We start from the raw sequence: 11,743 nt of genomic DNA, 5'->3' as shown, positions 1-11,743 counted from the left end.
AAAAGGAGTTCTACTTGGTGTTATGGACTCTAATAGGGACGGGAGGCATGTGATTGGTGGACATATATAAAAATGTACTTACGTTTTTTTGTGTGTTTTGATTGGCTGCTATAAATTTGAGTATTAAAGAAAGAGAAGCAGAATCCTCGCCTCGTGTCCTTAATAGAAATGAAAATTCTTGGTGCGAATGCGAGCAAATTTTACATTCACATGCCAACAGGTTGACTGGTTCAGCTTCACATTTTGCAGCTTTAAAGGGTAGTTCTGAGCTCTTAGAAATCTTTCTTCTGTTTTGTGGAGGAGTCTTTCTTTGATGTTTGAGGGGCATCCTTTGCGATACTGAAGGAATTATTTTTATGTCCATGACCTCGAAGTTCGTCATCGTTCTATTGCTTGTATATTTCATCAGGTGAGCGCACTGTGCCGCATTGCCTGAACGAGGTTAGCTGCTGTGTCCGAGTCCGCCCACGCTTTATTGCCTCACGCCTCGTTTTAAAGTATTCATCTATTGCAGGAGTCCATATCGAATTGCAGCATATTCCCCAATCCATGATGGCTGAACATGGGTGGCATTTCCTTGCTGTTGATCCACGCCTCTTTTTTCAGAAATTGATTTCGCAGCTGTACATTGGTCGGCTGTCAGAAATACCCCGCCCCTCCGTGAATGGGGACGTCCAGGGGGCGTGGCTGCGCATGGGTGTTGCTGATGTGGCTCTATCGTGCGGGGTTGCTGTGTTGGTGACTGATGGCTTCTCCGGCGACCTCACCTGGTGTCCTCCGTCCCGGATCTCCGGCTCCTCCGCTGCCTGCCCACATCTTCGGTCCCGAGGACGAGGCGTCAGATGGCAGTAGCTCGGAGGGCGAGGGGGATGGGCCTGGGGGAGGTGAACCCGACCTCAGTTCCAAGGTATTGGAGGGGGAGGGGCATTCGGGGGAGCAGATGTGAGAAATACGAGGGGAAGTTGATAAAATGGGGGCGTTGGAGAAAGTCGTGGAATAGCACTAATGTGGGTAAGTTGATAGGAGAGAGAGTGCCGTAGAGAGAAGTTATGAGGGGATACAGATCAGGGACCTGTTCTGCGCTCCAGGGCATGGAGGAGGGAATGTGTGTGGAAAGTAAAGAGGGGGAAATCATAGCAGGGTAAATGGAAAGTTCTGAGAGGAAAGTAATGGTACCAGAAGAGAGGTGGGGACGGTGCAGCAAAAGTTTTAATAGAGGTGCTGGCTAGAGGGAGAAAGGTTGATGTGAAGCAAGTTTATCTTTAAGGGAAGGAGGAGAGAGATTCAAAGTTAGCCTGCGATCCAAGTGTGCATCTCTGCAGCCGAGAGAAAACACTAGGAACAGACTGGAAAGACCAATGGGGAGATAAGGGTGTAAACTGAGAACATAAACCCCACTGTGCGTGGCTCTCACATGTAGTGCCGTTGGCAATTAGTAAAACAGGAGCCGAAATGGTTAAATCTGTGCGGCAACAGTGCACCAGCATCCCGTAGTTTTGATAAAATGGGCCCTTTCGGAGTCGTCAACTGCTTCACATAAGCAAGGCAAGAGAACCGAGGACAGCTGGAAGGAAACCACGTGGAATGGAGCATTGGTGCTTGAAAGTTTGCAAGCTGTGACAGGTTAATCAGATGTATGGGTTTTGTAAGGATGCACAGCACTGGAAGTTGAAACTATAGTTACGCACGTGCCTGCGTGCAAATGTAATCTGAAGTACCACTTGTGGAATGGTTCAAACATGGGAAACAGGTGCATTAGAAACTTAACTGCAGACTTTACAGGCTTGCCTCTGATCTCTTAGGCGGAATTGGAAGCCTTGACATTTTTAATTTTTCCATGGCTACAACACGTGGAGTTCTCACAATTGTTATGCACATTCGTCAATTGCATGTGGAACTTGCAACACTGTCGGCACGTCCTGGGGTGCACATACAGCATATGCTGTACTTGTTCGATGCAGGCCGCTTCACAGTGGTGTTAAAAGCTTGACTCCTAGATTGACCTTACTTCTAGGCCGAGGATGGGCTTAGAAAGAGGGGGTGATAGGTCATTATTTTTACCTTCTCTGTGTCTTCAGACATGTCTAACTACTGCGTCTCCCATTGTTCTGGTAAATAACTTCTTTTGTTTCCCTGTATTGTTGTCCCCCGGGATGATAAGGTTAACCCACTAGGGGTGAGATGCGGCATTTCCATTTGAATAGCTACCTCTGCCTTCTCATCCACCAGGCTGTTAACCCACATTTGCCTACAAGAACAAGCGTTGGCAAAGCCAATCGGTCTCAGGAATCCGAGAGCTATAGGCATTGTCAATGTTAATGTTTTTTAGCTATGTGTTTGATATTTCTCAAGTTGTGTTTACATTTTTGGTGGCCGAAAAGCAAGAGCTGGCGAATTTGAACGAGGAACTAGGTTCTGGTACCCATTCTTGGCACAACATCCTGTGATTATGACCAAATCACTTCATATGTATAAATATATATGAGTTAGTAACCTGGTGCTCATGTAAAACATTCTAATTCCTTACGTTCGTGGCACACAAAACTGCTAAAAAAAAAAAAGCCTAGCATTTAGACACAAGTCAACAGGAAAATAAGATTGCAGGTGTCTGCCAAAAAAAACAGTGGCCACGGTAGCCTGCTCGCAATACGTTTATAACTGTGCTGGAGTCCCACCAACCCTATAGTGATGACATGGGGCACCTCAAGCTGTGTTGGCCACTCTCCAGCGGCGATGTATCTGAAGTTCGCATTCTCCCTGATCCCCAGTTCTTTGCACACACTAGAGTAAGGACTTCGAGAGACCCAGTAAAACTCCTCCCACACATAGTCCATAGACCAAGAAGAAAGACAATCTACTCCATATAGGACTACCATCTTTTACTGGTGCTAATGTCTTGAAACAAAACACCAGTGACTATACTTTACAATTCAATAACCAAAGCGTTTTTAATCAGTCATTCTGAAATTTGAAATATTATTTAAATTGGCAAAAAAACTGTACTTTAGAGTCCTACGGTGTATCATTGTGTTGTGTTTATTTATTTTTTATTTTTTTATTTATTTTTACTACAAAAATATGTGTTTAAATAAAAAATCTAAAATGGCTATTTAAATAATTAACTTATTTGGGAAAGACAGTATAAGCGTTTTAGGTTTACCCAGGAATCGTTAGTTGTCTGGTAAACAAACTAACTACAAGAAGCAATCATGTGATAAAACAGTCCCTGCATGACCAAAAGAGGAGTGCTTTTCTTTATCTTTGTTTTTTATTTTTTTATTTTAAAAGTCCCGCAATCTTGTCAGAAGTGTAGGTTTTCTTCAGTTGCTTTAAACATCATTGCTTTATTTCTGTTGTTTTTGGAAGTTAACAATTTTCCATTAAAACAGTTGGTAACCTGCTGACAATTAGGTCGGCAAAGCCATTAGAAAAAACAGAACTCTGCATGGTTATTTAATGACAGTTAACTGTGCAGTGCAATTGGGAAAAGCAGGCTGTGTGGTTACTTAAGGACAACGCACAGAAAAGGACTCGGCAGGGAAAGAAAAGAGCAAGGCCTTTTGTAGGGAAGAACAATCCGCTTGGAGGGAGAAGCAACATCATTTCCCTCCCTCACCACAGGCTGAGGAGGATCTTGAAGCCTATGTTTTCTACACTAATGCTGAACACTTTGTGTGGGAGCAGTGAAACTAGCACGTTAAATGAGGAGCAGAGGCGTTGCAGCTGTGGAGCAGTGCGTTTAGCAGTGATTAGTCGATCTGCGTTTTGTTTATTTTCTTTCATGATGGAACGGGCACTTGTGTTTAGTGCTCTTTAACAAAGAAAAAAAGTAGTTCCTGAAACATATCCTAAAATGTGAGCAGTGGAGGGATAGTATAATTGGTCCATGGTTTTGGGGAGGGCTAAACACAGGAAGAGGCTGACAAATGCATGCCATGGAAAATAGGGAGAAAGAATATGAGAGTGACGATGGAGCCAGCAAATCAGAAGCAAATGGGCGGGCCGAAGCCCACAAAGTATATACAGCATGTTTCTTCGAGAGACCGCGCATGCTAGCCGAGACCTAAAAAAGGCAGAAGGCCAGAACTCCATTTTGTATTGCTTCTCGCAAACTTGTCCCTTGGCCCATGACAAGGATATAACCATTTTTCTTTTGTTGTGTTTTTGCATGTTGCATTATGGGGCCTGTAGTTTTGTTTTATACAGTTCCATAATGGGTTCAGAACCCCAGTATACAAAGTGGTGTTGGCTAAAATTATGGGCACTAAAATTATGATTTTCTGCAGCCTTTTTTTTTTAAATACATGATTTGCCGCATTTTCTGCATAAGCCATAATAAGCTGAAATAACTGCAGATTTTAGCATGATGATTGTAGAAAGAGGCACAGTGAAGAAAAGTAATTGCATAGGGTCACGCTGTTTGGTAATGGTTGGAAGCCAGAATGCAAACAACAATTCCTGATTAGACATTGTGCAATGCATATCCTGGATGGATATGGCATTATTTACCTCTTCTGCCCTGTTCACAATTTTATTAGTGACTGAAGAGGCACGTCAGTTGTCTTGTGCTGTCTATACAAGAGCTTTATTGTTGTTCTAGATGGAGAAACATTACAGTCTATTAAAACAATATACAAGAGAGGCTAATATACAGTGCACACCCTGATCGGAATTATTTCAAGGTGCTCTCAAATTAGATAATTACAGAAAAGGAGGCAGAAGGAAGAAAAATGATTTTCCAGGGTTACACAATTTGGTTAAGTAGGAAAGCTGTGATTGAATCTAGGGTCTATGGGTATGCCTGGGCAAATTATGCAAGTACATTCAAACATCCCTTGTCATAGAAGAGGTACGCCTTTGGTAGAAACAGTACAAGTTCCCAAATTCACATGACCGGTACAAATTTTGCAGCAGCAATGCACGTTTTATGTCCCCACAGAAGAGAGACAGAATGGCAATAGCAAACCAAGCTTCCCTTTCTCACAAAGGCAATATGTACAGTATCCAATTCTCCACAGAACAGATCCAGAAGGGCAGACTATAGCTTTAATCTCTGACAGAGCATGAACAGTTAAGGTATGAGTTACATGTAGGTTACAAACGGGTATCTTGAGTGGGTATTTAACTCACTGAGACGAATGTACAGCAGGGTGAGTGACGGAATACGCAAGTTCTGACACCATTCTCGCTTAGGTGATATTCCGAGTCAGCATCTGGAGAATCTTGCTGCTGTCACTTGCAGATCTTCAGTCTATGTTGATTCTTCTGTGTTCCACGTAAGGAGAAGTAGCTGTCACTTAGTAGGGTCAGCCTTATTTGGAGCAGCCTCATCACAGGTAACTAACTATACTGTAGAAAGGTAGACAGGTGCCAACCTTTTTAAAGAGATTTTGAAAGCACCCACGCAGAGTGCTGTACAATGTCCGCTATGGTGTTGCACTTATTCAAAATATTGAGGTCCCCCAATGATTTCCAAGTGAAGTTAGCTAGTAGAACTTGAATTTTGATTTATTGTGTCATTTGAGCTTTGAGGCAAAATGTACTCACAGGCGTGTAAATTGGTAGCATGTTAAACATAACCTGTCGCTCTGTAAGGCTCCGTAAGTGTCCTCATATTGTACGTGAGTGGAATTTTCAATATAAAGTTGTTTTCCTGTCATACATGTAACTGCAGTATAACTTTGCACTCTTGTACGTGGTGCTGTTTGTTGCTTGCCTAGACTACATTTTGAAGAAATACATGTATTTGTGGACTTCACATAAGTATGCATATCAGATCTGATACACGTGCAAGACCGATAATATGGTAGCACACCTCTGGCATACGGAACTAAATAATAAATAGGGCTACCGGTTTTATTGTATTTTATTTCTTGGCAGTTCCATCTGTTTTTGTCAAGATTTATTTTGAGTTTTGTGAAAAGAATTGAGCTAAAACCATTTAAATTACGTATCTATTTAGCCGACAAAAATAAACTCAGACTTTAATGCTTGACAAACTTTAAGAATATGCATATTCATAATTGATAAATACGTGCATTTAAACAGGTGCACATTTTATATGCATCCTTGTGCGCATCTGCAGCTGCTTAGACCTTTGGAAACTTTTTCCGTTTTTTTCTTTTTAACTTCCGCACCTGTCGGCACAGCATTGTCATGACAGACAGCATTTGATATCAGTTATAAAAAAACGAATTTACGGTTTTATCTATATTTAAAAATGATTACTGGCAGAAAACATAGATGGTTTTCTGTATGTATTTCCGAAAATCAGTAAAAAGACAAAACTGGTAGCTTGATACATTTTATTTGTACACGTCTTTTTTTTTTAATTTATTTTTTTGCTTTTGGAAATAGCATAAGGTACTCCTCTGCGGATCCTTATGTGCAACTAATATTATGAAGTGCACGTCTGGATGTGGTGCTTTGTAAATGTTAATATAATTGTACACTTAATTGTGGACCTGGCACGTTTGCAGCTCGCATTATAAGTGGGGGGGGGGGGTTCCTGTTCATAGATGTCGCTTATGTAACTCCTGTTATGGAGTTGTGAGCTTGTTTCTGAATATTGCGTGTGAAACATTAAATTGTACATCTATCCAGAGATTTGTTTGTTACATGTGTAACTGGCATAATGCTGTACACACGTGTTTGTCATACGAGGACTTTGTGATATAAATGTGTACACATCTGTGGCTCTGTTGCATGCAGAACTATATTCTAGAAAGAGTTTTCAATTCTGTGCATGTGTTGTGCTTATGAAACTCTTGTGATGCATACACATTTGACCGAAGCAACATCTGCACATCCCACAGTCTGTCTGCAATTTGTTTGTTTGCGTTTCTAGTTCCCCTCCCGTCACACACATTGGTGCAGACCTAAGAAGAGCTCCCCACATGCTGGGCGTGACTTTGCCACCCTCTGTGCTAATCTAACACTAGGTCTTCAGCATTTGGGTATGTCGAGTAATGATGTGTGGAGATAGACTGCCCTGTCCCAGGTGGTACTTTAGTAGAGACCAGTGGGTTTGACTGAGAATATTCAACGGCGTTGGAGACGTTGTTGATCTCGCCTGGGCCTAAACCGTCTAGACAGACTGCTGCTTGTATGGGCCTGGCTCTTTACAAAAGGCCTCACTTGCAACTGAAGCCAGAACACTGATCTCGCATACTCTTCATTTGGTTGTGGTCTCTCACTGCAGCACACGTCTTATCTCCTTGCCAGCTCTGTGGCTCAGACTGGGTGTGGTGTCTTGTTAGACCACTGAAGCCGGTTTGCTGAGACCCATAGTTATCGTTAGAATCCCACACGGGTAGCAGACCTCATCTTTTCCTGAGTCCTTTGACTTGAAAACCAGCTGTGTTGGTTTCTCGGATGGTGGGTAAGTCACGCCAGTACTGTACAGCAGAAGTGTAGAAGTGGCCAGGAAGAAGGGACTACAGATGCAGAAGAGAATACAAAACAAATGGACGTGTAATGTTAGTTGTTTTTGTTGTCCTTACTCTGCTTTTGGGTAGCTTTGATGAGGTGAAACTTGTAGCATTTGAGGTAACTAGGGAGTACCACTGAAACTAGCATGGGTGCAGAGACTTAAGCATGTCCTATGGTCTGGATGGCCACAACAAGCTTGCCCTCAAATGAGACAGAGAACTACTATTACTGGCATATAGGATGATGGTCGTAGTAACCCGTATTTTAAGGATCAGTAGTGTGACCAGACCTTTTTATTTGTATCACTGGAGTGGAAGACTTCTGTCCTCGCCTGTAAAGTTCTGCTTCTGTGCGCTTGCTCAGTCCCTTGTGTTAACATCCCAAATGTATGTTTAGTGTGTTGGTTTGTGTTGCCTCTGTGCTAGATGCTTAGCGTTGGTGAGACAGTGTGTATAATCGTGGCCAGTGGAATCCATTTTGGATGCCCCGGCCTGGCCTTGCCCAAGATGGAGGCCGGGGGCTGTGCTCCTGGAAAGTGAAAGTGTATTGCTCACATCCTCTACACAAAAAGGAGGGTACCAGACAGCCAAGTGAGGGGAGCAGAGACAGGACCCTTAGATATTCTATGGGGCTTTTAGTTAGCAAGGATCTGCTGATCAGTCTTCCTGAACCCTGCCATTTGGTGGATAGTAGGAGTGAAGCAGTGAGACTTAAGACTTTGTGTGAAAGGTGAGGAAGCCGTTAGGTGAGGCCTGCCCTTCTGTCCTTTGCTTATTAGTCCTTCAGATGGGCTGATGACAGCCAATGGAGATACCTCACACCTCTTTGCTTCTCTCTTGTGGGTGCTCGAAGATGAGAATGACCCTGGAGATGGAGATGACCCTATGCTGAAAAGCATCACTACACACACAGGCTGTGTCTGGATAACAGCCTGGAAAGAACATTTGAAAGAAGGGCCATCCTAATCCAGATCTACAGTGTGAGACAGTGGATCCTTATTGTCTGGGTGGCAGTTGTGTGTAAATGTGAGATCCCAACTACCCCACTTTATTCCCATTCCATGTCCTCTATGACCAAGGAAGAGTGATCAGGAGGGTACTTGGATGGCTGCTGTGCAACCGGATCTAGTGTCTGCCTGACAGCCAGTCTTCTTTAGGTGGGGGTGACATAAGCTGAAGTCTCTGTGTCTAGCAGGAGAAGCTGTGTTCTGTTCTAAAGCATCTACAAGGAGAGAGAGAAGAGAGAGAAAAGAAAGCAAGACTGTCGAGAGATCCTGGAGTGCGGGGGTTGCAAGTTTCACAGGCCCCTTTAACCCCACCCCTTGGGGTCTCTTAACTGTTTCAAGGTGGAATTACAAAACTGTGACTGCCGAGTTGTGGTTGAGGGTCTGCTTGCGTCTTGCTAACTGGCCAGTGTGGGGCTGCATCTGCAGAATCAGTGACTAGCCTGTACATGGCTGTAACTACCCAAGTGTCAGCGGACCTTTCTGGGGCTATACCTATAGTCCAGTCGGCATCTGCTGAGTATGAGGACCCCATAGGTCTACACTTACTAATATTCTGAGCAGGACCACAACATTGCAGATGTTTGGCTGTCTGTTAAGAAGCAGAGTGTCTGTTCCACTGAAAACAGCCGTTCACTTTAGATGAAGGATAAAAGCCTGCCGGTGTGGCACTCTTCTCACGAGTGTACAGGCGCCTTTTCTGAGCAGCGGTCAGGCTGATAGCGACCCTGAGAGGACTGACTCGTTCTGTAAAGGGGTAAGAGACCTGAAACTGAGTCCACATACACATTGAAGTGTATGGAACAGCACTTATGCCATATTGACACTACTCCCATATACCCCTAGAGAGAGGGCAGAAGGTCAGCAATGACAGCCTGGGGACAATGGAGAGGGAGCAGGGTGGGTGTAGAACTTCCATAGTAGCACCCAGAAAACTAACTTGTTTTGATTATTGTAGTATTGAGTGCAACTGTGTGATTAAAGGTATGCACTGGGCTGGTCATTCACTTTATTGGTTCTGTTGATTGATTGTTGAGCTGTGATCTCGAGCAACCCTACATTCCCTCCGTGAGAAGCCTTTCACTGCTCACCCTTGCTATCCTGAGACTGAAGTTTTGAAAGGCGTTGTACTAAAACTGCTAATAGCTCTAACTCGGAGAAATGCGAGACCCGTTGCAATGTAAATGCTTGTTTTGTTTGCAACTTGTGCTGGAAATTTGCCTGTCAAAGTTTTCCCAGTGCTTTCGTTTCTCATTGGCTTGTGTTTTGTATCGCGCACTGTCAGAACTACCAGGACAGTACTTCCTATTACAGTAGCTTTCAGGTCTTGTAGAAGTATTGCTTGTTTTCATATTATTATTATTATTATTTTTTTTTATAAATACCGATACCGCTTCTGCCCACCTGTTTTTTGTAAACAGTACTCAATAGGTTGAAGCATGAGAGCTGCTGCTAAGCTTGGCCAGGCAGTCTTGTTCACCAGTACCTTGACTGATATAATATGCTATCATTCCCCCATTCTGCTTCTGTTTTTGATGGTATCCAAATAGTCCGGGACCGGGCACTGCTCACTTCTTAGCTAACAGAAATGCACTTGCTTCTAGACGCTTCAGCACTCTCTCTTAGTGTCTAATGTTTATGGCTAAAGGTTTAGCCCAAGCTGCCCTCACTTGGGCAAACTGTGTTTGTTTGTTTTTTTGTTTTTTGTTTAATAAAAAAAAAATATCAAATTATATTTAATCACAGCATAACTCGGATTTGCTCAGACAAAATTGGGAGCACTTCGCTGCTGAAGAGCGGTATTGATGATATAATGTCAGCATATATGTGTGACGGATACAAAGTTAAATATAGTTGAGTCTTTACATGATATTACCGCTTTTTACATCACATCAAAATATGCTAATGTCGATGGTTTCTACTGCTGATATTTTAATACACTGATCTGTTATTTAAAGACAGTACTGATTTCCCACAGAGGAGTAGCTCCTCCTTTGTGCTCCCCCCCCCCGCCACACCCTCGTTGTGTTTCCTTTTTTTTTTCTTCCCCTATTGGGGCTCACCAAGCTCTGGCTATTTTGCTCCTTTACAGCTAGTCCTTGTGAGCCCCAGCGGTGAGCAGTATGACAGTCTCCTTCGGCAGCTCCGTGATCGGATGGACGAGGGACGGGGAGAAACCATCTATGTCCTGGGCCAGGGATCTGGTTAGTCATTCCGTTTCTTCACATTTCTGCAAAGGCCTAAAAATTGTCTAAAACGAAATTCCTGTTGACCACAAAAGGGATTGCCTTGTTTGATAAGTGTGTTGGTTCCCCTTCCCTTTCTGCCTGTTTCTGTTTCTAGCTGTGGAAGTTGTTTCCTGCACAGAGTACTGTCTGGAATCAGCAGGATTGGCAGCCTAGAGTGGATTTCCAATCATGATCCTAAATGCTTAACACAGAATTCAGGATCCTTGCCACCTAATTGAAGAGCAGGCATCCATACTTTCACTTCTGTGGTTGCCAACAGTTCTGAATTGTGCCTGCTAAAATACTTAACAATCATACGGGCGGCTGTGTAGTAACACTTTCAGGTACCAATGAAACATTGCCTTTTTTAGTCTTGACCTTTCAACCGGGTTTCACTATCAAAAATGGCATGCCAATGGGGAGTGAACTGATGAGCAGATTGACTACACTTTTACCCTACTTTGCTTACATGGTTGTGTGTGTGTGAGTACAGAACATTTGCACCTGACAAAATAACAACAGTAAGCATTTCCTTTATTATCCCAATGTGTACCTTTCCTTAGAGTTTGAAGATATTTTGAAGACTGGAGATCTTGAAAATACTAAATCTTTTAATTGGGATAGAGCTGGCTGGTTAAAAGTGAAGGGGCTGAATTCTCCCTCCTGTGTTAATTTGTGATTGTGTACAAGAGGGGCTTGGACTACCAGACACTTAAGGCTTTGGTGAAAGAACAGCTTGGTTCCTTGGGACTGGTCTGACTCATTATTATTTTTTTTCCTCGGACCTTCCCTACCCCCAACTGCGCAGATGGGACCGAGTACGGACTCAATGAAGCAGACATGGAGGCCTCCATTGCCACAGTGACCAGCATGGCTCAGCAGATAGGGGCAGACCTGATCTTGCTCCGGGAACACCAGGAAGCGGGGGGCAAGGTGCAAGACTACCTTGTTCGCAAGCACGTCGGTGAGAATGACTTCTTGGAAGTCAGGTGAGGAGCAGTGAGGGCAATGAAGGAGTACTGACATTCTTTTAGAATGTTACCACATTCTTTGAGGTGCTTTTATTTAAAGTAAGTAATAG

General features: G+C 43.4%; 1 protein-coding gene across 3 annotated transcripts in view; it reads left to right on the top strand.

The window, feature by feature from the left end:
• The first annotated feature begins 656 nt into the window (after positions 1–656).
• The window catches only part of GTPBP1 (GTP binding protein 1), a 32,549-nt gene continuing 21,462 nt past the window's right edge, over positions 657–11,743 (top strand). Inside the window, exons 1-3 of one of the 3 annotated variants that reach the window (XM_069231312.1) lie at positions 657–907; positions 10,527–10,638; positions 11,471–11,651. In XM_069231312.1, coding sequence (XP_069087413.1) covers positions 746–907; positions 10,527–10,638; positions 11,471–11,651 — 455 coding nt within the window. In that variant the 5' untranslated portion in view covers positions 657–745. Of the gene's footprint in view, positions 908–936; positions 1,012–10,526; positions 10,639–11,470; positions 11,652–11,743 lie in introns of those variants that run through there. The other 2 variants (XM_069231313.1, XM_069231314.1) reach the window with 2 other exon arrangements.

Source organism: Pleurodeles waltl, chromosome 4_2 (assembly GCF_031143425.1).
Source record: "Pleurodeles waltl isolate 20211129_DDA chromosome 4_2, aPleWal1.hap1.20221129, whole genome shotgun sequence".
Classification (NCBI taxonomy): Eukaryota; Metazoa; Chordata; class Amphibia; order Caudata; family Salamandridae; genus Pleurodeles; species Pleurodeles waltl.
The sequence above is the reverse complement of the archived record's forward strand: the minus strand, read 5'-3'. Positions and strand labels throughout refer to the sequence as shown.